Source organism: Polyodon spathula, chromosome 8 (genome assembly GCF_017654505.1).
Source record: "Polyodon spathula isolate WHYD16114869_AA chromosome 8, ASM1765450v1, whole genome shotgun sequence".
NCBI classification, from domain to species: domain Eukaryota; kingdom Metazoa; phylum Chordata; class Actinopteri; order Acipenseriformes; family Polyodontidae; genus Polyodon; species Polyodon spathula.
The window spans coordinates 17,199,112-17,222,376 of NC_054541.1; the positions used below are offsets into that span (position 1 = coordinate 17,199,112).

The 23,265-nt window shown below is 38.2% G+C and overlaps 1 protein-coding gene across 2 annotated transcripts in view; it reads right to left on the reverse strand.

Annotated features, from left to right (window-relative positions):
* LOC121319536 (adiponectin receptor protein 2-like) overlaps positions 1-23,265 on the reverse strand; it is a 47,333-nt gene that overhangs the window by 14,226 nt on the left and 9,842 nt on the right. Inside the window, exons 1-4 of one of the 2 annotated variants that reach the window (XM_041257060.1) lie at positions 16,127-16,225; positions 15,452-15,720; positions 4,915-5,049; positions 2,343-2,514 (exon numbers count right to left, since the gene is read on the reverse strand). In XM_041257060.1, coding sequence (XP_041112994.1) covers positions 2,343-2,514; positions 4,915-5,049; positions 15,452-15,532 — 388 coding nt within the window. In that variant the 5' untranslated portion in view covers positions 15,533-15,720; positions 16,127-16,225. Of the gene's footprint in view, positions 1-2,342; positions 2,515-4,914; positions 5,050-15,451; positions 15,721-16,126; positions 16,226-23,265 lie in introns of those variants that run through there. The other variant, XM_041257059.1, reaches the window with a different exon arrangement.

Consider the following 23,265-nt stretch of genomic DNA (forward strand, 5'->3'; position numbering starts at 1 on the left):
ATAAGTCTCTACCAGCTTTACTCATCTGGACACTGCAATTTTTGCCCATTCTTTGCAAAATTGCTTAAGCTCCGTCAATTTGGATGGGGACCTTTGGTGAACAACAATTTTCAACTCTTTCCACATATTCTCAATTTGACTGAGGTTCGGGCTTTGACTGGGCCACTTCAGGACATTGACCTTTTTGTTTATAAGCCACTCCAGTGTGGCTTTGGCTGTTTGGGGTCATTGTCCTGCTGGAAGATGAATCTTCTCCGAAGTCCCAGGTCTCTTGCAGACTTCAGCAGGTTTTCCTCCAGCATTTCTCTGTACTTTGCTGCATCTATTTTGCCCAATATCTTCACAAGCATTCCAGGCCCTGACGCAGAAAAGCATCCCCATAGCATGATGCTGCCACCACCATGCTTTACGGTAGGGATGGTGTTCTCAGGATGATGTGCGGTGTTAGGCTTGCGCCAAACATAGCGCTTAGCGTTGAGGCCAAAAACCTCTATTTTGGTCTCATCAGACCATAGAATCTTCTTCCACTTGGTCTCAGAGTCTCCCATATGCCTTCTGGCAAACTCTAGCAGAGATCTGATGTGAGTTTTTTTTTTTCCCCAGCAATGGCTTTCTTTTTGCCACTCTCCCATAAAGGCCAGTTTTGTAAAGCACCCGGGCTATTGTTGCCGTATGCACAGTGTCTCCCAGCTTAGCCGTGGAAGACTAACTCCTTTAGAGTCGCCATAAGCCTCTTGTGGCCTCCGTGACTAGTGCCCTTCTCGCCCAGATACTCAGTTTTTGAGGACGGCCTGTTCTAGGCAGATTCACAGTTGTGCCATATTCTCTCCATTTCTTAATAATGGACTTTAGTGTGCTCCGGGGGATATTTAATACCTTGGAAATGTTCTTATATCCTACCCGATTGGTGCTTTTGAAGAACTTTATTCTGGATTTACTTTGAATGTTCCTTCATCTTCATGATGTAGTTTTTGTTAGGAAATGCACTAAACCAACTGTGGGACCTCCCAGAGACAGGTGTATTTAACCTGAAATCACGTGAAACACCTTAATTGCACACAGGTGGACTCCATTCAACTAATTATGTGACTTCTAAAGACAATTGGTTGCACCAGAGCTTATTTAGGTGTGTCATAGCAAAGGGGATGAATACTTATGCAATCAATTATTTTCTGTTTTATATTTGTAATTCATTTAGAACAATTTGTAGATTTTAGTTTTCACCTTTACATTATGGAGTTTTGTGTTGATCAGTGGCAAAAACTCCTAATTAAATTCATTTTGATTCCAGGTTGTAACACAATAAAATGTGGAAAAGTCCACTGCGGGTGAATACTTTTGAGAGCCACTGTGTATATACACACACGCAGTGCCTATAGAAAGTCTACACCCCACTGAACTTTTTTCACATTTTGTTGTGTCAGTGCCTCAGAGTGTCATGGGGTGGCCTGATCGAGGCAGGGTCTTGGTGGTGCCATACACCTTCCACTTCTTAATAATCGTCTTGACCGTGCTCCAAGGGATTCAAGGCCTTTGATATTTTTTTTATACCCATCCCCTGATCTGTGCCTTTCAACAATTTTGTCCCAGAGTTTATTTTAAAGCACCTTGGTGCTCATGGTTGAGTCTTTGCTTTGAAATGCACTACCCAACAGAGGGAACCTACAGGAACTGCTGAATTTATCCTGAAATCATGTGTATCACTACAATTTAACACAGGTGGAGGCCACTTAACTTGGTGTGTGATTTTGAAGGCGATTGATTACACCTGAGCTAATTTGGGATTGCTATTACAAGGGGGGTGGACACTAATCCAACCAAGCAATTTCAGTTTTTATTTAAAATTTTCTACAAATTTCTAGAATATTTTTTTCACTTGGAAGTTGTGGGTTAGAATGTGTAGATAAATTTATATATATATATATATATATATATATATATATATATATATATATATATATATATATATAATATATATATATATATATATATATATATATATATATATATAATGCATTTTAATTCCAGGCTATAAGGCAACAAAAGGTGAAAATTTTGAAAAGTTGTGTAGACTTTCTACAGGCACTAGGCATATATAAACAAGGACAGTTCTGAAACCCAGGACTGAGTGCAAGGCTAGTGTGAGTTTTTAACCCCATATACATACATATATTATAAGGTCTTGCATTGATTTCCAGAATGTGTGATCATTAACAATATCTTGATACATGTTATACATCACTGTATTGCTATTAGTATGTGTAAAATGAATGTCAGATCTGAAATCAAAACACAACAGTAAAATACAAAGACAGCATTTCATTCTAGTTACTAGGTTTTACCTAGTAGATGTGTCCAAATGTTCCCGGTCTCGGTGTGGATTCTGAAGATGCTCCTGAAGCAGGCTCTGAAAGAGGGCATGGGGGGCCGGTGACCGTGCTGAAGGTATTCGTTGTCCTTCAGCCAGTCAGGGAGCACATCGTGGGGTATGACCCGCCACCTTCCTTCCCAGACCTGGATTCGCAGAGGGGGAACAGCATTACAGCAGGAAAGCAAAGCTGCACCTCACTTTAGGGGAGATGAATTGACCAACATTTAGAGAAGAAAACTTAGATCGGGCCGTTTTGTGAAAATTAGTGTGCAGGGATTTTTTTGAAGCTTGAGAGATTTTTCGAACAGCTTGAGGGAAAAACATTTATAAGTAAATGCAGACTAGGCGCCGAGATCTGGTTGGTCATTGGGAAACAATTAGGCTGTTGTCATGTTGTCCATGAAGTCATGGAGGATGTTCTCAACCCAACCACCCATTACCCCTGTCCCAGAACAAATTGATTAACCAGTTTCCTGTTCACAAAACTACTTGAAATGACAAATCAGCTGTTTTCTAATTTCATTTATTTTACTTTTACCATTGTAAAGGTTTGCCTCCAATTTCTTGTTGACACGGAGAAACCATATAAAAAGTAAAAAAAAAGTAGTACGATATACAGCATTAATTTAACAGCTTCGAAAAAACAGAAAAAAAAAAAAAAGGTTTTGGTGCTAAGCAAGTACAAATCCAGACCCTTTATTTCCACTTTGACTCCAGCGAAGCACATTTTGTCCTGTTGCTCTATTTTGTTGAAAGGCAAATTTTCAGAACAGAAAAAAAAAAAAACTAATTTTCACAGTATAAAACTACTCAGAAAAGCAAACAGACAGCGGCTAGCTGCAGCCAAGTTATAGAACATGGTTAAGGGCTACAGAAAATTAAAAACATACTAAACTGTTTTGATGTCATTAACTTTCTGATAACAATTTTATGCCAACCACAGTTCCTCATATCAATTTTAAAATTTCCTGTTTTACAGCAAGAACTCAAAGTGTGCTCAGACTGATAAAAAGGTTATCGGCAACAGGGAAAAAGTATACCTAGGGAAAAAAAAGGATATAAAAATCATCTCATCTTTCAGCGGTTTGCAAGACCTGCAAACTGTGCCACGTTCCACTTAACGAGTTGGTCCACTTCAGCTGGAATGATCCACAAGGAAGTAAGTATCAGTTAGTAATGGGTTTGCATGACAACCCATGTGGAACAAAAGCCGGCAACTGCGGCACAATAAAACCTCAGGAACTACTGTAAACACTCATTTCCAGTCTACAGTACTTTCACAGAAGTTGATTTCACTGCCACCAGAAGGGTTAAATTCCTGGCTAACGAATTTTCAGATATAAGTATCAGCTTGTTTGATCTATCAGGCCAGCAAACAACAAAGGCTTGCTAATGGAATTAAAGTTAAAGTTGATTAAGGGCACATAATACAAAGTCATCCTTCGTCTGAATTTAATGTGAAGAAAGATAGCACTTGTGTGGCTATATACATATGAAACTGATCACACATCATGTGTTTAAGGCAGTCCTGAGGCAGTTTCTTATTTGCATCTTTATGCAGTGCTCCCTGAAATATTTGTATTATGCAAATTTGTAATAATATAGAAAATGTAGCAACTCTACATTTTCTATATCAGGTTTCCCTACAGTAGAAATCAGGAATGGTTTATTTAAGTGACAACTAAAGGGAGCACCAAGTATGAGGTCAAAATAAAGATGAAGTTGAATCTCCTAGTAATAGCTATTGTAGTGCCTTGGGCTTTCATTTGTAAAGCCTTGGATTTAAATAAAGAAAACAGTTATCTACTGCTTCTTGAGTCTAAACTCCCAAGGTTAATCAGATCAGGCTTTGTGACTTTTGTAACTGAAACATCACTGTGTTCTGTTCTGTTCTGTTATCTCAGGATAACAGGACTTGGAATCCCAATAAATGGAATGGCTGAGTGACTCCACTTGTCATATAGTTTGAGAAATTTGAATTTTCTAAGCACTGTTTAAGAGTGGTTCCTTAGAGTTATAGGACAGCACACAGCTGTGTATGTGGGTAATATCAGCATAAGCAGAAGTGAGGCTGAAAACCCTAGACACCAATGCTGGCAGTCCTGTAACTCCATATACTGCTTTATGATTAATATAAAAATTAATTATTACCAACATTTATTTACTCCACTGTCATTTTTTATTGAAACAAGGGAAAAGGTTGATAACGAGAATTTCGTTAAATGACCGAGGTAGGACAGTCTAATGCATTACACTTAGTTTTTAAAATACATCAATGTATATTGCATTTTAAATGTAGTTTATGGATGGTTGATTATAGAACCGGAATTAAAGAACACAGTATTCTGCAATGGCATTTTGAATAAATATCAGTTGAATTGGAAACGTTTTATGTGGAATAAGCAGTGAATTCATGTTTCAAATAATTCCCCAATGACTAACGCCTGATTCAGATAAACTACAGCAGATAACAAGGGCTCAAAAGGCTTGTGGAATTATCATGTAGGGAGGGTAGGTGCTATGTAGCCACTAATAGGCCTCACCTTGTGTACAAACTCCTCCACTTTCTCCATGGCATGATGCGCCTGCAGTAATGGTGCCATTCCCAAGAAGCCTTCGTCTGGTGCCTTCTCTTCCTCTACCTCTTCTGTCTCCTCTTCAGACTCCATCTGTTCATCCTTTAAAAACAACATGAAGAAAACATTTATATCAGCCCGAAAACCCCAGAACCACACACCAAAACAGTGAATGGAGGTGGGTCCTTTTATTTTGAATCAATCAACTGTGTCTTGTTTTATCTCCATAAAGTAACTTTACAGAAATATAACTCAAGATAACTTAAATTCTACTTTGTTTCTTATTTTGAAAAATAAATAAATGGGAATATTCGGAAAGACATTCCTAGACATGTATACAGGTTTTCAATCCTGAGTGTTTACAAAGGCAGCAGACATTTATATGGTACAAAACATTCATCCCAATGCAGCACAATTATTGTAAAATACAAAAACTTGAATTCACATGGTGGCTAATTCACAAGCATTTTACCTCTGGAGGGTTTTTAAACCAGCTCAGCTCAAAACAGCACAATTGTCAGTCAGGCCCAGGGCTGAATGGCACAATTTTAGCTTTCATAAAGGACCAATTCATGTTAAGATCCAGGTATTTCAGAGGACATACCCACTCGAAACATAACTGCTCCTCTCTGGCCCAAGGTGAGTAACTGTAGAATCCTGTATAGAATCCCATATTGATAGAAACACCTGTGAAATGTGTGTTAAGCTCCAATTTTAATGAATGTGAGTATTTGATCGGAGTAATTTTACACAAGACCCTTGGACTCCAGGGGGTATTGATCCCTGTAGCTCCACCAAGCTAACCCCTACAAAACACAAGATTCTTTACAACAGGCTACATCAGTACTGTGTGAACATAATGGATCTAATTAATATTGCATTGATCTTCCCCCACATCGCCTATGGCTTTCTCCATCAGCACAGGGGTTAGTTACACAGCCAGCATCCTACACTGCAGTAGAGCCCCTTTAATGAAGGAACAGTACCGTGTAGAGGCATTTTTCGAGAGTGGTTCTAAATGCAGATTCAGGATATCACACTACATAATAGTTTAACTTTTCTTGTAGAAAATCCTGACAGAATGTATGCCAAGAATTAAGCCAATATCTCAGACTGTTAGAGCTTTATAATCTGGAAACCAAAAAGTCTTTTGACCACAACATTCCTGTCAACTTACCGTAGAGCACATGCCAAAATGAAGGATGTCATTAGACACAAAGTTTCTATGAAATATTTCAGTATCTAGAAATGGATTATGAGAAATAAGCAGTTAAAGTAGCGGGCGCAGCAGAACGGCAATTTAAGTTTACTGGGATGTATCAAGAGACACATGGAAAAGCAGTTTATCTGTACAACAAATGTACAATGCAAGCTTGGAAATAAGGCTCCCATTGCATAGCAGTTCGATATATTCTTGGTTTTACTAAAACACACAGGAGCTTGTTATCTACGTAGTGTGAATCAAGCCTTGAATAGGTGAAACTGCTTTGCAATGGGAATCATGTTTCGTGAATAAAATTAAGCAACGATTATACCTGACATTGTGCCAGGGTCATAATTTAAAAGCAGACAAAATGTTTTAAATGACAAAACAAAATCTTTCCAACTTTCTGTTAAGCAATAAACAGGCAGTTGAATATGATTCAAGGGACCTTAATATAGCATCCAGCAAACAAACAAGTCTTGATCTGCTGAAATTGCTGATTTGCTGCATTTAAAATCATTTTTGCAGTAACCAATCATGCAAATAATTAATGGGAAACTTGTGCATTCTCATGATACAGACTTTAGGGGATTTATTTGGAATCAAAATCATATCGATGATGCACTGTAGTGGTTAGATTGTGCAGATTAGTAAAGCACTATCATTTCAGACAGGTCACCTTATGTAAACTTCAGCCTCAAAGACTGCAGTCATGGAGACTTAACCTCACCCATTAAGAGTATGGCAGGCTTCAGGCTTGCTTGGGGAGTGGCAATGTGGGGAAGCTTTACAACTGCTTGCCCTATGCCTTTTCTGTGGGTAGATCAGGGACAATGGCTATTGCAGCAGAAGGTTAATAATTGTTCAAAATGAGTGTTAAAGAAACAGCTCACTGTAACAGGGCAATGTTACCCAAGTGGGTCTTCAATGAATAATAATGAGTCAGACACAGAGCAGTGGGTGTTGACACGCTGCACAGGCACGCAGATTTAATAACACACAAAAGTGCTACCACTAGGGTACCAGCAATTGTAGGCCCTAGTGTCACATTTAATAAAGAGAAGAAAACAAAGCTAAAAATAAAAAAGTTTGCCACGCACGATGAGCACTAGCCTCACCAAAAGAACGAGACATCCCACTCCAGGAACCTACCATATGAAAACCTCTCTATACTGGTTGTTAGGATCAAATCTCCTAAGCTAACCTATCCAAGTCCCGGCATCCTCTTGGAGACTCTAGCTTCTTCCGATGGCCTTGGCTGGGCTATGTCTTCACGAGCACAGTCTTGGAGCAGAAGGGTTTCGTGCAGCAGTTCTCTCCTCTGGAGCAGACTCTCTCCTCCTCGGTGTACACAAAGCAAGCTTTAGCTCAACGCCCGTCTGTGCGGCCATGGCGTTGCAGTAGCCTCGAACTGTGACGTAGATGCACTTGGGCTCCACAAGCACGCACGCATGCACGCCCCCCCGGAACGATAAGTGGTACCAGTGTGTATCAGCTTGTACAGATAAGAATTCTGGCTATAGAGTGCACTACAGTACACCAACCCTTGAAGACTTCTTGTAAGGATTTACTGCTCTTTATGACAAGGATTTACTGCTCTTGATGTTGGATGAATTGAGGACATAGCCCTGTTGTTTAAAAGTGTTTGTGTGTTTTGGAAGTGGTCCAGGTGTTCATCTTCTCTCTGCCACATGTAACTAGGATCAACTCGCCGCACAACACAGCAGGCCAAAGTATTGTGAAGTTACAAAAGAGCCTTGGCCATCATTCAAATGGAAAGCCAAGTCTAAAGCTGTAATTCACCAGCTGCCTGAACAAGAGCAAAGGCTAATGTTATGTTATATGGCAGGTTTTTCACATTGCAGATAGGAACACACGTACTGAAGAGCATTCCATTTCACAATTATTATAATCTATTAACAGGATTTAGTTATTTTTATTTATACCTTTTGAAACTGACACGCTCAGTAAATTTAAATAGCCATTCTGCATTGTTAATAGATTCTGAATCAGAAGAGTCTGATTTAAAACAGAAAGCAACAAAATATTGTATCTCAGAAAGAAAAGAAAAAAAAGAGATGTAAAAGTTTTTGGGTACAATAACGTAGTACAATTGAGATACTCAACTAAGGTATTATCAGCTTTATCAGATTTATACAGTACTGTACTTTAATACATTTATCATCAAGAATATATTAAAAGAATTTGCCATGAAATTGGTGATGGTGATGCCACCATAAGAAGAGCAAAACCACTATAAAATAATATTTAGAACCGACCAGTCCAGTATTCCTTTTTTAAAATAATTATTTAATATAACCATATACGATCATATAACCTGTAAAGACAGGGAGGGAATATTTATAAACTCTGCGAGATGAATGAGGAGTATACCATGCATGCCCTTACATTGCTCAATACATATTTTAACTGGGCTAAAGAGCAAAATCTTCAAATCTTTCAAAACAGATGCACTGTCCACTGTCTTTTGACCCAGATACAAGTCAAAATGAGCAGTGACTGCTGATTAGAGAGAGATATTAGGACAGGACTCCCACAGTCCCCATAGGATTCCCGTGATATGGAAATAAATTTCTCTGTTTGCAGGAACGGATGGAAACGGAACAGATGGGACGGGGAATAGAGAGCTTTAAATCTCACAGGAATGTGTGGGAGCAACAATAAAGAGCAGTACTTACCAAACTTTAGTTTGAGAGGTTAAAAGAAATCAGTCTCTTCTCTTTTTCTTAAATATATCACGACGCAATGAATGGGACAGGACATTTTTTTGACAAGACGGGATGGGATGGGAATGAAAACGTAAGTTACGTACTGAACAGTACGGGATTGGGAAAAATTCCGGTGGGATAGAAGGGGAACAAAAATTACACTGAAACATTTTTTTCACAGGATGGGATGGGACAGGAAAATTTATGATGGGACAGAACTCAAGTTTTATTCCCGTGTCACTCTTTACTGCTGATCCTCATTGTAACAGTCTGGCTGCTTTGCAATGCAAAAAGGAATGCGTGTAAATTTGCTTATACACAGTACTCTGTGAACAATTCCAAGAGCTGCTGCATGGCTTCTACCCACATAAAACTACATTTTACAGGAATTTCCATACCAAGTTTGATCAAATTTAGATATGTGGTCCTCAAAATAAAGTTAATGTATAAAGGAGGAGCAACAAACTGATAGAAAAACAAAAATATGAATATATAGTAATGAACGCTGGTACAGTATAAAATCAATGCCTCCTTTTAATATATGCGACTTTTTTATATATTCAAGTTATTTACAGATCAGCAGGCATAAGCCGTGAAATGTTTTCCTATCATTGTATTAACAGGCCTCAGAGGAGACTTGAGACTCTTTAGCTTTAGTCTTCTCTCTCCTGTGAAGAACTTACTTTGTGTGTAACAAAGATGGAACTTGGTCTTGAGATCACACTTTTAGGTCATGGTCTCGGCACGCTTGGTCTTGATCTTGGTCTCTGTCTCGGCACGCTTGGTCTTGATCTTGGTCTCTGTCTCGGCACGTCTGGTCTTGATCTTGGTCTCTGTCTCGGCACGTCTGGTCTTGATCTTGGTCTCTGTCTCGGCACGTCTGGTCTTGATCTTGGTCTCTGTCTCCGCACGTCGGGTCTTGACAATACACTTGATTATCTTATATCCTCATTTTCACCCAATTTCACACACACTCAGACAAAAACAGTTATGAATGACAAAATATATGGTTTAATTCCAAAAAAATGCAAATACACTCTAGTAGCATTTAATGTCCTCTCAACATAGACAATACACTTAACATGGTTGAAACCATAGCAATGAGCCATTGATTGGCTAGAGATATTAGAAGATGTGCCAATCCCGTACTAGCAAAAGATAATGTGAGCGTGACATTTCCTTTTCTGTTTGTTTATTTTTCAATAATATTTTGCTATGAAATTACCGATAGAGTTACTAAAGTCGCATTAAAAACTGCAGCAAATCAAAAAAATTGCAAATTAGTTTCGGTTTCTGCAATAAAATGTGCCTTTTCAATTTTTGAATTGATGGGAAAAATAATAAATGGATGGTAAAGTGCAAGCATTGCCACACAAAGGTGTCAGAAGTGCGAGGAACCAATTATTTTACATGTGTATAGCTTGTATGTAGAACACAATATTTCAACTCGCTCTGTCGTTATTAGATAACCCTGATTAAATTAGGAAACAGTTCACAGTTTTAAAGACAAGTTCAGTGGACAGATCTCAGAAATAAACGCAGAGAAACATCAGCCCAATACGATTTTTTTTTTTTTTTTTTAATGTCACTAAAGCTATGTTTGCTGTAAAGTTTTAAAAGATATGAAATAAATACTATTGCTTTTATTGAGAACTCTGTGTGGATATCGACTTGATTTTAATGGGAGCTGCTGTCTTTTTATATATATATATATAATAAACAGAATGAATCTAACAGAATGTACACAATACTGTAATCTGGTTATACCAGTGTCATCTGCTACTCCACTGTGAAATGTATCAAACAACTCTTCAGCCTTTGCATAATTTTATATCATGCTTATATTAGTAGTAGTAGTCGTAGCAGTACTAGCAATATAAAATATTAATATTTTTAAAAGTGAATGCATTGTATTGCTTTATTATTTCTAAAAGTCTGATGTGAAAGATTAAGTAATTTTTGAAGAACAATCCTATCTGTGTATGTGAAAACAGAAGAATACAATTATTTAAGCCTATGAACCACTGAATATTACTTTATGTAGTTTACATAAATACTGGTCTCTGTCTTTGTCTCAACATATCCGGTCTTGGTCTCAAAATGTTGGTCCTGATTGCATCACTGGTGTGTAAAGCCTCTAAATAGCTCCTGATCCTCCGAAATATACAGCTTCTATTTTTTTTTTTTTTTTTTTTTGGTTGAGTCTGTAAAAGTTCCTATTATTGCCCAGCCTTCAATAAAAAAGTCTGGTTTGGACAATCCAACAGCCTAATGCAAGTCTCATTCAACTATAAAAGTAGCCCCACCACCAACAATAATAACTTTGTATCTGGGATGCAATATGTTAAGGGAGCTATGGTTTAAGATAAAATGATGATTCACGATTCCTAACTCCACAGATAATATGAATGCCATATATGCAGTTACAACGTTGTGATACAACAACAATTTTTTTTTTTTTTTTTTTTTTTTTTTTTAGTATGAACTGCATTTAACGGAAAGACCCCAGCTTGGTTATTAGTCCAAGCTTCTAGATACGAGTACTAAAACACAGCCATCACCAGCCCATAGCTCAGCCTCATTACTATCAAGCCTGAGAAAGTTTCATCTTACCCAGCATCAGATCAGTAGGTTTTGTTTAAAAATATGCGAGGTATCACTATTTCAATCTCTTTTCTATCAAGTACACCATAAAATGAGGATGCTGCACGGCATACGTTTGTCAGAATCAGGGAAGTAACTGTAGAAAGACAGCAGGAAATAAATGAGGAACCATGATATAAAAACAACTCCCAAAAGCTGTATGTGCTTCAAATATAAAAACAAGAGTCTATATTTCAATATAGGACCACAGAACATTCACAAAGCTGTCTCCTAGTTTTACTTTAACTGTAAACATTCAAAACTGCCCCAACAGTTGATGCCATTTAAAATCGATTCATTAAATGGGGTGGTACACTGTACTAGTATTGTAGCTTCACAATACAATGGTTAAAAACGGTAGCAAATTTTGTGCCAGGGAGAACGTAATTCCGTTTCAAAACACACATTTTAGGTTAATAAATCAGAAACACAGTTTGGACATTACATAAAGTTTAGCCTTCCGATAACTGAGGCCATCAGGAGTCCCACCGACAGTTCTGAGTTGTGAGAATCACATGTTTCTCTTGTCTAGGTTTTTGTTTTTGCCCAGCAGCCTGTGACCTTTGTACAGAGTCAACTTTGTGAAGGGTGGAATGTGACCATGATGAAAGCAGGAATGAAACAAGGTCCTGTACAGCTTGTTTAAATCCCAGCAGATTTCACTTGATAGGAGGTGAACTTGCTTTTTCACGTGGTAGCGAAGAACAACAGTAATAACTGCAAATACCAAACCAGTACAAAAATTAAACAATAAAGTGTAACATGTCACTGATTAAAAAGATTTCTTTTATGGTTGTATCTGCAGTCTTCTTTGGTGCAACTAATTGACACAGTAGCTTTATTTTGGGTGAACGGTTAAAGGCTTCTTTTTAAATAAAGCATATCTTTATTATTTTTCTAAGAGTTTCCAAAGATTTAGTTTCACTATTTTGTTATTCAAGGCTAGTGAGAATGATTTCAACATCAAAACACAACAGTACAAAAAAATTACTAAAGCCTGTGAAGTGTTAAATCATATTTCATCTTTCACATTAAATATTTAAACATACACACCATGTTTGAAAAAGTCATTTTCTCCAACATCATTTTACTAAAAAATAAAAAAACATGCTTTTTCTACCTACAGTTTAAAATATTGTTATCGAAGCAAAATAGTGAGAAGTAAAACAAGTACTGTACGTCAGTCAGTGACATGCTGTACATCCCCCATCAAGGCTGTAAAAGCACATTCAGAGCCATCAGCAGTGTGAAAAAGTAAAATCAGCACGACCTACATCCACTGTAGCGCATGAACATGTAAACATACATGTTTGCCATACACACATATGAACAAATGTCCACGTATTCTGCAGCTAGTACAGCCCTGCATTATGGTACAATAAATCACTAAAGAATGCCCTTAGCAAGTTTCATCGCAGATGGTTTAACGGTTCTCTAGATCAGTAGTTCCCAACCTTTTTGGGTGTGCGGACCCCTTCTGAACCTCCAAAAACTTCCTGGATCACCATGTACTACTACGATAGTAAACACACAGCCGCTATACAAGGACAGTCTATTCATTTTGCTTTCCACTATAGTGCGGCAATTTACAATGATGCCAAATGGGAAATTGATTAACTTTCCTAATGAGATGGTTGGTGCTGTTTTATCAAATGTCACAGCTTGATGACATTGGAGTGATGACAGTTTTAGCCTTAAATCTGGTTCCTCATCCAGCCTACTCCGGTACTTTGAATTCAAAGCAACAAGCACAGAAAATCCACTTTCACAGCTGTGGTGGCGAACTTTAACCATGTGTCAGTCAGATTTCAAGTTCATGTGCATCACACTCTACATAGTGAGCACTGTTTTGATTCTGCATCAATCTTTTTATCATACACTCCGAGCCTCGTATAGACTTTCAGATTGGTCATTCTAGCCAAATGCATTCACCTACTGTGCACTTACTATATGATTATAAGGACCCACTAGGATATTTGTCTGCTTACAATTTTCAAGTCATTTCACAACTGGATTGGTGGATCCCAAATATACAGCAGCTAAAAATGCACATATGTGTCAATTTGGGGAGTGTCAAATATCGCTGGTGAGAGTGGAAGCGCCATGCGTACACCCACATTTTTAGAAATATCTTAAGAACCACCTACCCAATCGTGGTGCAGCTTTAAAATATAAAATTAGGAATTAGCAGATCCCTTTGCTAGATACACAAACAGAGTGCATGTTGTTCCACTATGCATTAAAATGTCTGTCTTGTAAGTAACACCAAACCTTTAGTGAAACATTTCACCATCCCCCTTTATCAAATATCAGGATATCATTACAGCTGCTGAAAGCTGACCCAGAGAGAAGCATGATCACTTTACAAAAGAATAATGGCCTAGGAAGCAAATAACTAAAAAGATCCGTGCTGTGTGGGGACTCACTGCGGTGAGGAGAAAAAAAACATAATTGGACATTCCAAATTGGGGGAACACGTTTATAAAAAATCCAGTTTATCTTCCTAAATCCTTCATTCCCAGTAAAACACTTAGAGTTTAATACTTATTGCTGCTGTGTACTATACAGTGTTACCATTACTTTGAAAACATATTTCATTGCTTTGAAATTTTGTTCGCTATATCATAAAAAAAAATTCTGGATTTACTGCCACCACTCAGTAACTTTACAGAAAGACTACCTATGATAACTAAGTTAAGAGATGCAACAATTAATCGATGCATCGATTGATTATTGATCACCCATCCTTAAATTTCCAGAGCATCGATTACATTTGGTGAACTGATGGATCAAATCGTGCCCAGGTTGAATTCTCCCATTGCCAGTTCATATTAAAACACTGTCAATGTAGTTATGCAATTATATTGGTGCTAGTATGGTAGGTAGCCAACATCTGTGTGCTAGGATACAAACTGTAGGCCTCTGGATTCATGTTGGACAAGTAACATTAGTTAATTATTCTATTTACATTTTCCTGATTTAAAAAAGGTACAAAATTATTTTATTTTTTAAAAATGTAAAAATATGAGAAAGATTGGTAATTTTTTGGGTTAAAGGAAAAGGAGGACAGAAAAGTCATGTTTGACAATTTATTGGATTTCAAGTAGATGGTAAACACTTAACACATCAAAATGACTTCTGTTAAAAACAGTATTGATTATTTTATTATTAAAGTGTTAAAGGGACATAAGGTTCTCTTAAGTGTTAAGGTTCTCATTTTTAGTTATTGGATCTTCTGAATCATAATGGGTGTTCTTCATTTTGAAAAATAAAATGCTGATGAATCGATAGTCGATAAATGCACATGGACTAATCAATTAAAATTAGGTTGTTGATTGCACCACTACTAATTAAATAGTTTCACTGTCTTCTACGGAAACAAACAAATGGGCATTGATACAGTATATTAGATTAGTGTACTGCTCTGCTGTTAGGTGTAATCTTTTCTATACTACTATAGCAGTCTGCAGTTTTAAATGGAATTGTGTTTCCTACACCTGTATGCAGTTCTGGAGAATTGAAAATATGTTGCTCCACTGTATGTTATAGATAGGGGAATGTGCCATTAGTAAGGGCAAAAAAATAGATTTAAAATGCAAAGTTACTAACCCTTAATTAATAGTACTAATCAATAGTCCATTTACTAATGTAAAGAGCTTCACTTGCAATTTGTTTTAGCAGGAGAGGGTTCTAAATGATAGCAAGCATTCAGTAGGTAAAACAGAAATTTAAAAAAAGACTATACCCCACCCATATTGTATGTGTTGCACATGAAACGCAGCGGTTTGATGTTGGGTCAGGAGCGTTTCAATGAAAATACGTTCTTGGTGGTAACTGGCAGGTAGAGTCCAGTACTGTACTTACCCCATTGGTTCTTGGTGCCTGGAATAAGGAAGGGATGTAACTCTGAGTCCTGTACTGTACATACCCCATGCTGCAGCAGACAGTCTTTGTGCTGCTCCTTCTGTTCGCTGGGCTGTGCCTCTGTCTCCTGGTCTCTACGACACATATGCTCTGTAGTGTTTCGGTGCCTCAAGATGAAGTCTGGGCCGACACTGCCCTGGAGTTCCCTGCTGTCCAGTTTGGCTGTGGTGCTGTGGCTTCTTTAATAAAATGAAATCGTGTCCAAAGCTGCAATTAACCAACTTAACTGAAGGGGTTTGACACGCACACTCTCCTTAGTCAGTCGTAACACCCCTAATCAAAAGAAAAGGAAAACAAAAAAAAGTTATTTTTTTATGTAAAATCAATATTTACAGTATTAACGTACTATATGTCCAATATGCAAAGACTCCAGAATACTGGTGTGCAATTCTGGTTACCTCACTACAAAAAAAATACTTAATTGCACTTGAGAATGTACAGAGAAGCGCAACTAGGCTGATCCAGCACATGGCATGAGCTATGAGGAAAGATTAAAAATAATTAAATCTCTTCAGCGTAGAAGAAAAAGGGAAAGAGGGGACTTGATTGACCTTTATAAAATCCTAAATGATACAAAGTTAACTCAAGTTCCAATTTTAAATTCTGAACAGCAAAAACAAATGACAGTAATAATTACAGTATAAACCAAGCCAGCGAAGTCTACAACAGAACACAGTACCATACAACTTTAATTCCTCTTGTACTCTTCATTTCTGCTTCTGCAAACCAACAAAAGGGACTGCCTCTTCTGCAGTGTTGTTGAAATTGATACAAACACAGACAAAGAACTGTGGATAAAGCTAGTTCTGTACCTGCTTTAGGCACACTTGCACAAACCAATGGAAGTAGATGTGGGAGGAGCGACTGCACTGTACAGTTCAAAACCTGAAAAGCCAGCAGCAACCCCTGTCTGAGCCCCACAGACTAAATTTGCAAGGGCTTATAAAGAAATGTGCATAGAACATCTGCTCCATCTGCATGATCTCCCATGGTATACAATGCCTATGGAGTTGCAATGTGTTAACATGCTTCAAAAAGAACCACAAAAAAAAAATTAAATCTTTACTGTATCCTCAAGACAACAGTACTGAACAGTTACTGCATAACGGTATGCTGCTTACTCGATGCTAATTTCAAGAAAGGCTTATGAAAAGACAGGCAGTGTTAACTCAGGGTGTTTTATGCATTGAAAAAAATATGAATTGCGTATGAAATTTAAATTTAATGAGTGACGAATACGCTTGTTGTACTACTTTGGTTACCGGCGACACAATTGTCAGTTGTGAATATACTGCAAGCAGTAGCTAGAGAATGGATCCTAGAAATGCAAGGACAGCTAACTGTAGTCTGACTGGGCTTGCCAAAAACATGTGAAAGAAGTCAGTGTCTTTCTTGGATGGCCTGTGCTAAAAACCTAATTCTGCCTAAAAATATTGTTTAAAAAAAATAATAAATAGAAGTCCTGAAATAACAAATAGTTAATTGGAACATTAATACTAAATAAAACATAAAATCATAACAAATGCAATAGAATTAGATGCACTCCAGTATTCAATGATTACTCTGCTTCATTGTCTATTATTACTGTACTGCAGAATATAGTAACAATAACCTTTTTGCTTTTTTGTATGCACGGTCAGACCTTCATAATTAATTTATATTGTTGGTTAAATATTTCAGTCTTTAAAAGTAATAGAACTGAAAAATAAAATATTAAAAACAAACCACTACTGTAGCACTGCCAAGCCCTGGTATCAACAGAGGCAATGCTGCAGTATTCTAATACTGGCACAGAACAGGCAAAGAAAAGCAGCCTTTTTCCTTCCAATCTCTCTAACACTGCAGAAGGAAGTCACACTCGAGACAAGTGAGAAAACTATTATCATGACAGAGACACAGCACTGGTTAGGTAAAGAAAACGCCTCAGGGACAATAGACTAAGACTGGTAATACTGATTAACATGCTCTAAACCTGTTATGCAACCTATCAAAAATGTGATTGTTTTTACAGTCATGAAGTCTAGCAACCAGTGGGGCCACACACAACTTTAAAGAAACAAATGTGAAGATGTGGATCCTCTCATTTCGCTCAACCTGTGGCTTGTCCTCAAAAGGCTCAGAAAGGGTTTCCTTTGTTGTCAGAAAAGTTATCCGATTTTCCACTTTGTAGATTCATTCATCCGAAGCAATACTGTGAAAGCGGTTTACTGTTTTGGAGAGCAGCTAAAACCTGCTGAAAATCACCAGAGTGCAGATTTTCTTTTGTTTTTTTTTTTTTTTTTTTTTTCTTTTTTAAACCCTCTGGAAAATACAGGATTTAAGGGACTGGGATAAGAGTTTGGGAGCCACATAAGAAATTGTTCACCTGATCTTTTGACTGGACACTGCTTGTGTTTTGCTGCCATGGCTTGCTCTTGCAATCAGAAATGAGGAATTTTATACTTGGCTTTTCATATAGTCTTTAGATACTAACCATTTCCACCACTTAAACAGCACCCTTACAGCACTACACAAGATGCTTTTTTTAATTAAAGCCAAGATTTTCAAATCAGATTTTTTTTGCTGTAATACTAAGTAAAGCGCTGTGACAGGGTTGGCTGATGTGGTGACGTCAGGACAGAATGCTAGAACTGCAGAGACACAGAGAATGCGGTGCCAAAAAGGCAATGCGGCGCCATTTAAATAAACACAAAGAAATAAAATATTTAAACAAGCAGGTGTTTTCCCTTGCATTAGAGAAAGAAACAAAATTATTGCACTTTACTCCAACTGAGGGTAAATTCAAACAAGTACAAAAAAAAAAGGGTTGAGCAATCTTTGTGTGTTAACAAGAGACAAGCAAATCAGGCTTCTAACTTGGTTATCTTTGATGCACATTTTCCCTGCAAATCGTAACTTTTAATTATCTTCCCGTTTCTCAGAATTCATGACACATTCTATTTTCCCCCTTAGTAAACCGATCCATCTGTATGTTGATAATAACAACATTATGGTCATTTGTCAGCGATTTACTAAAAAGATAATGTCCTATCTTTATACAGTCATTGTATCATATGATAACAGCACAACATGTTATTGCAAGAACATCCCTACAGGTAACAACAAACCTAACCAGCAGCTGGAGAGAGTCCAAACACAGTTCTGCAAGACAGACAGCAATGACTATACATTTCTATATTTGAATACCAACATTGCTAGCAGCGAAGACAAGACTGAATACCTGAACTAACCAGTAAAACTAGAAAATGAAATAGGATACTGTAAAAAGCATACAAGGCTCTCGGACGCAGTACCCGCCTCCTTTACGCATGGAGGGTTTGGCGGGACTCTCACGTTTCATGTAGGTAATGAAAAACCTGCGTTGTGTGAGGTTCATACTCTCGTAGTTCCAGTCGTGGAGAACTGGAAGACTTGGGAATACTTGGATTGGAGTGGACTGAACCTTTACCGAGTTGCCCCTTTCACGTGACCGTCTGTGTATGGCTGCTTGTTTTGCAGAAATCCATTTCAGGCTTTCTTGCCGATTGCTTCCAAAGCATAAACAACTGTTTGAAAGATGTTAGCGGCTGCTGCCAGAAAGAAATGGCTCAAAAGCATAATGGATTTATTTCACTGTACTATAGTAATACTGACAAGTTTAAGGGCCTACAGGGTGCTTGTCAATTCTTGGCAGAGTTAATGGTAGTTCTGATGTTGTGTACAGGCATTTTTATTTTTTTAAATTTCAAAAATCACTGTAGCTATACAGTAAAATAAAGAAATGCGGCTATTTAAATCTCCCTACTATTAGCCAATTGCACAAAATATGTTTCAAAAATGAAGTCCCCTCGAGTGATGTTTGATATTAACTCCGTTGATGCAGTTATAAGAAATGTAACGAAAGCAGGACTTCACTTACCACTTTCCTAGAGCTTAGTGTTCTGGCATGGAGAGCACAGCATGCACAGTTTGCAAAACTGAATAAGCAAGTTAGTTAGTTTGGGGAACTCGGCAGAAAATACTGAAGCAAGACCAAAGCATGAATTATAAATTTAAAAACCTGATAGCTTCTGAACTTCTGAAGCATTTGGCCTCCTTTGATATTAAGAGCAGTGAGGGTGCCTGGTTGTCCTTTAATGGTTACGGAATGGTTTCTTTTAGACAGAAAAAAAAAAAAATCTGTTTGAGGCTTTTCGTGTTTGTTTTTTGTTGTTAAATTGTCAAAACTTTAATAAACTAATATATTTTAAAAAAATTGTGTACCATAACATGGACAACACTTACAATGGAACCCCCAAAATGATCTCTGGGACCTTCAGCACTTTTAGTGGAGTAGGGCTGGGTATCAGCAGTGTCTTCACGATACATGACGTAATTAAAAACATTTAATGTGTGTCATATTAGCTTCACGAGCAGCAATAACCATATTGGAAGCATTGCCAGTCACTGTTGCAGGGTTCTTGTCTGCAATGCTCCATTCTTCAATAGCTGATTTTAGCAGATCTACAATATTCTCTCCGGTATGGCTTTCCAGTAAAGTCCTTGTCTAGAGCATGCTCAAGACCAGTGTCCAGTCTGCGGATATGTGGCGACAGGTAATTGTTACGTATGATTCTGTTGCTCGTAAGTTCCAGCTATCACATGTGAACGTTACCCTCTCTGCCCTAGAAAGCTCTTGTATGATCTGTCATTTAACACGCTGGTATAAATCAGGAACAGCAGTTTCAGTAATATAACGACAGGTAGGAACAGTGTACCTTGGCTCCACGTATTTAGTATTTTTCAAATCCCTTTGTTTTCCACAGTACAGTAGGGATGCAAATCCTTGCAAATAAAATGCACTATGGACTGGGTTATATTTTTAGCTTGCACTGATGTTGCAGATAATTTTGAACAACTAAAGTTTTCTATTGTAGGTTTTTGCATAACGAGCGGTCATACTTCCTTTGCCGTGGCTGTGAGTGTAACTGCGATGGTGTTGCTTTAAATGAAAACTCAGATTGGTTGTGTTCCCTGAATACTTGATTCGAGCCTTGCATATTTTACACACAGCTCGAGTCTTATCAAGAACTTGAGGAGAGTCCTTGACGCAGCTAAAACCAAAATGAATCCACACTTTTAAACAGGCTGGAGCAGGTTGAATTTCACCATCACCCTCCATAGCCTGATGAGATGATTAGGGAACATTAATAACCCGCCTGCGCTCAGCTTCCTGTATGCTTGACGTAACATCCCTAGCTACACATCTGGTAAGTGAGGCTGCTAGGATACATATGAATAAATAATATTATCAGAGTTGACACGAATTAATGCACAAACATTTTTGTTATATCAAGTTTATCTGCACATAAAAAATTCTAAATGAAAAATAAAATAAAAAACGATATGGGTCACTGTATCGATAATCATATAGTCAAGAAAAGTATCGTGGTGTATCGATGTATCGGCACATCCCTAGTTGAGAGTCCTTGACCCTCAATGGAAAAAAGTTTTGGAGAGCCCTGAATATACAGTAACCACATGAGATTCAAATATGTACACCTATACTGTAATCTATGCACTTTATGGAGTAACACGTTCTAATTTATGACTTTGGGGTCGCAGCCTAGTTTTTATTTATGTATTTATTTAATAAAAACAAAAGCAATAGATCACGAAGTACAAAGGCCATCTGCACAGTATTCCCAGCTAAATAACACTTCAGATGGAGCCTCTTCTGTTCCATAACTATAAAGCACACATTGCTTCAGGGAATTTAAAACAGGTTTATTATCAAATCCGTCATTACAATCACCACCTCCCATAAGTGCCAACAACATGTTCTTGAAAAAAAGATTTATTGTAGTTTGACATATTTTTGGCAAGAACAAAATATACCATATGTACTACTTTATGAGTGAGTGAAAGACAAATATTCTGAAAGCTTCACCCCTGTGCCAACACATTGCAGAACAATCCTCATAACAGCTCACGAGAACTAAAGGTCAGTGGACGTCCTCTGATCTCACGACCAAGCCAATTGGCTTTCCATCTACAGTAAGAGCTCTGCAGCAGATGTCAACGAGCTACCTGCCCCTGTAGACAAGGGACAACACTGCAGGTGGCTGCCTCGAGTTCACAGGGCCCCTGGCCATTAGGTGCCACTGCAAGTGGAGAGGAAAAAGTTGCTGACATTTTTGCAGAATCGCCACAACCAATTCAATGCTCTCTGAGAAATCCCCAGCAAAGGTGGACAATTTCATATAGACGAGAGAACCATGCTCTCCCTTGACTGTATGGCTTACCCTTCACATCACACTACCATGCCTTTACCAGATTAACTACTCGAGGAACCTACACTTTAATAATTTTAACTTTCTCTGAACCAACTTCATACTTTTTGTTATTAATTAACTAGAAGTACTAGAGAAAACAGTACTGTGCAAAAGTTTTAGGCAGGTGTGAAAAAATGCTTTCAAAAATACGTATTAATAGATTATATTTATCAATTAACTAAATGCAAAGTGAGTGAACAGAAGAAAAATCTAAATCAAATCCATATTTGGTGTGGCCACCCTTTGCCTTCAAAACAGCATCAATTCTTCTAGGTACACTTGCAAAGTCAGGGATTTTGTAGGCATAGTCAGGTGTATGATTAAACAATTATACCAACCAGGTGCTAATGATCATCAATTCAATACGTAGGTTGAAACACAATCATTAACTGAAACAGAAACAGCTGTGTAGGAGAAATAAAACTGGGTGAGGAACAGCTCAGCTAACAAGGTGAGGTTGCTGAAGACAGTTTACTGTCAAAAGTCATACACCATGGCAAGACTGAGCACAGTAACAAGACACAAGGTAGTTATACTGCATCAGCAAAGTAACTCCCAGGCAGAAATTTCAAGGCAGACAGGGGTTTCCAGATGTGCTGTCCAAGCTCTTTTGAAGAAGCACAAAGAAACAGGCAACGTTGAGGACCACAGACACAGTGTTCGGCCAAGGAAACTTACTGCAGCAGATGAGACACATCATGCTTATTTCCCTTCGCAATCGGAAGATGTCCAGCAGTGCCATCAGCTCAGAATTGGCAGAAAACAGTGGGACCTAGGTATACCCATCTACTGTCCGGAGAAGTCTGGTCAGAAGTGGCCTTCATGGAAGACTTGCAGCCAAAATGCCATACCTCCAATGTGGAAACAAGGCCAAGCGACTCAACTATGCACGAAAATACAGGAACTGGGGTGCAGAAAAATGGCAGCAGGTACTCTGGACTGATGTCAAAATTTGAAATATTTGGCTGTAGCAGAAGGCAGTTTGTTCGCCGAAGGGCTGGAGAGCGGTACACGAACAAGCGTCTGCAGGCAACAGTGAAGCATGGTGGAGGTTCCTTGCAAGTTTGGGGCTGCATTTCTGCAAATGGAGTTGGGGATTTGGTCAGAATTAATGGTCTCCTCAATGCTGAGAAGTACAGGCAGATACCATCAGGGAGGCATCCGATTGGCCCCAAATTTATTCTGCAGCATGACAACGACCCCAAACATACGGCGAAAGTCATTAAGAACTATCTTCAGTGTAAAGAAGAACAAGGAGTCCCGGAAGTGATGGTATGGCCCCCACAGAGCCCTGATCTCAACATCATCAAGTCTGTCTGGGATTGCATGAAGACAGAGAAGCAACTGAGGCTGCCTAAATCCACAGAAGAACTTTGGTTAGTTCTCCAAGATGTTTGGGCCAACCTACCTGCCGAGTTCCTTCAAAAACTGTGTGCAAGTGTACCTAGAAGAATTGATGCTGTCTTGAAGGCAAAGGGTGGTCACACCAAATATGGATTTGATTTCGATTTTTCTTCTGTTCACT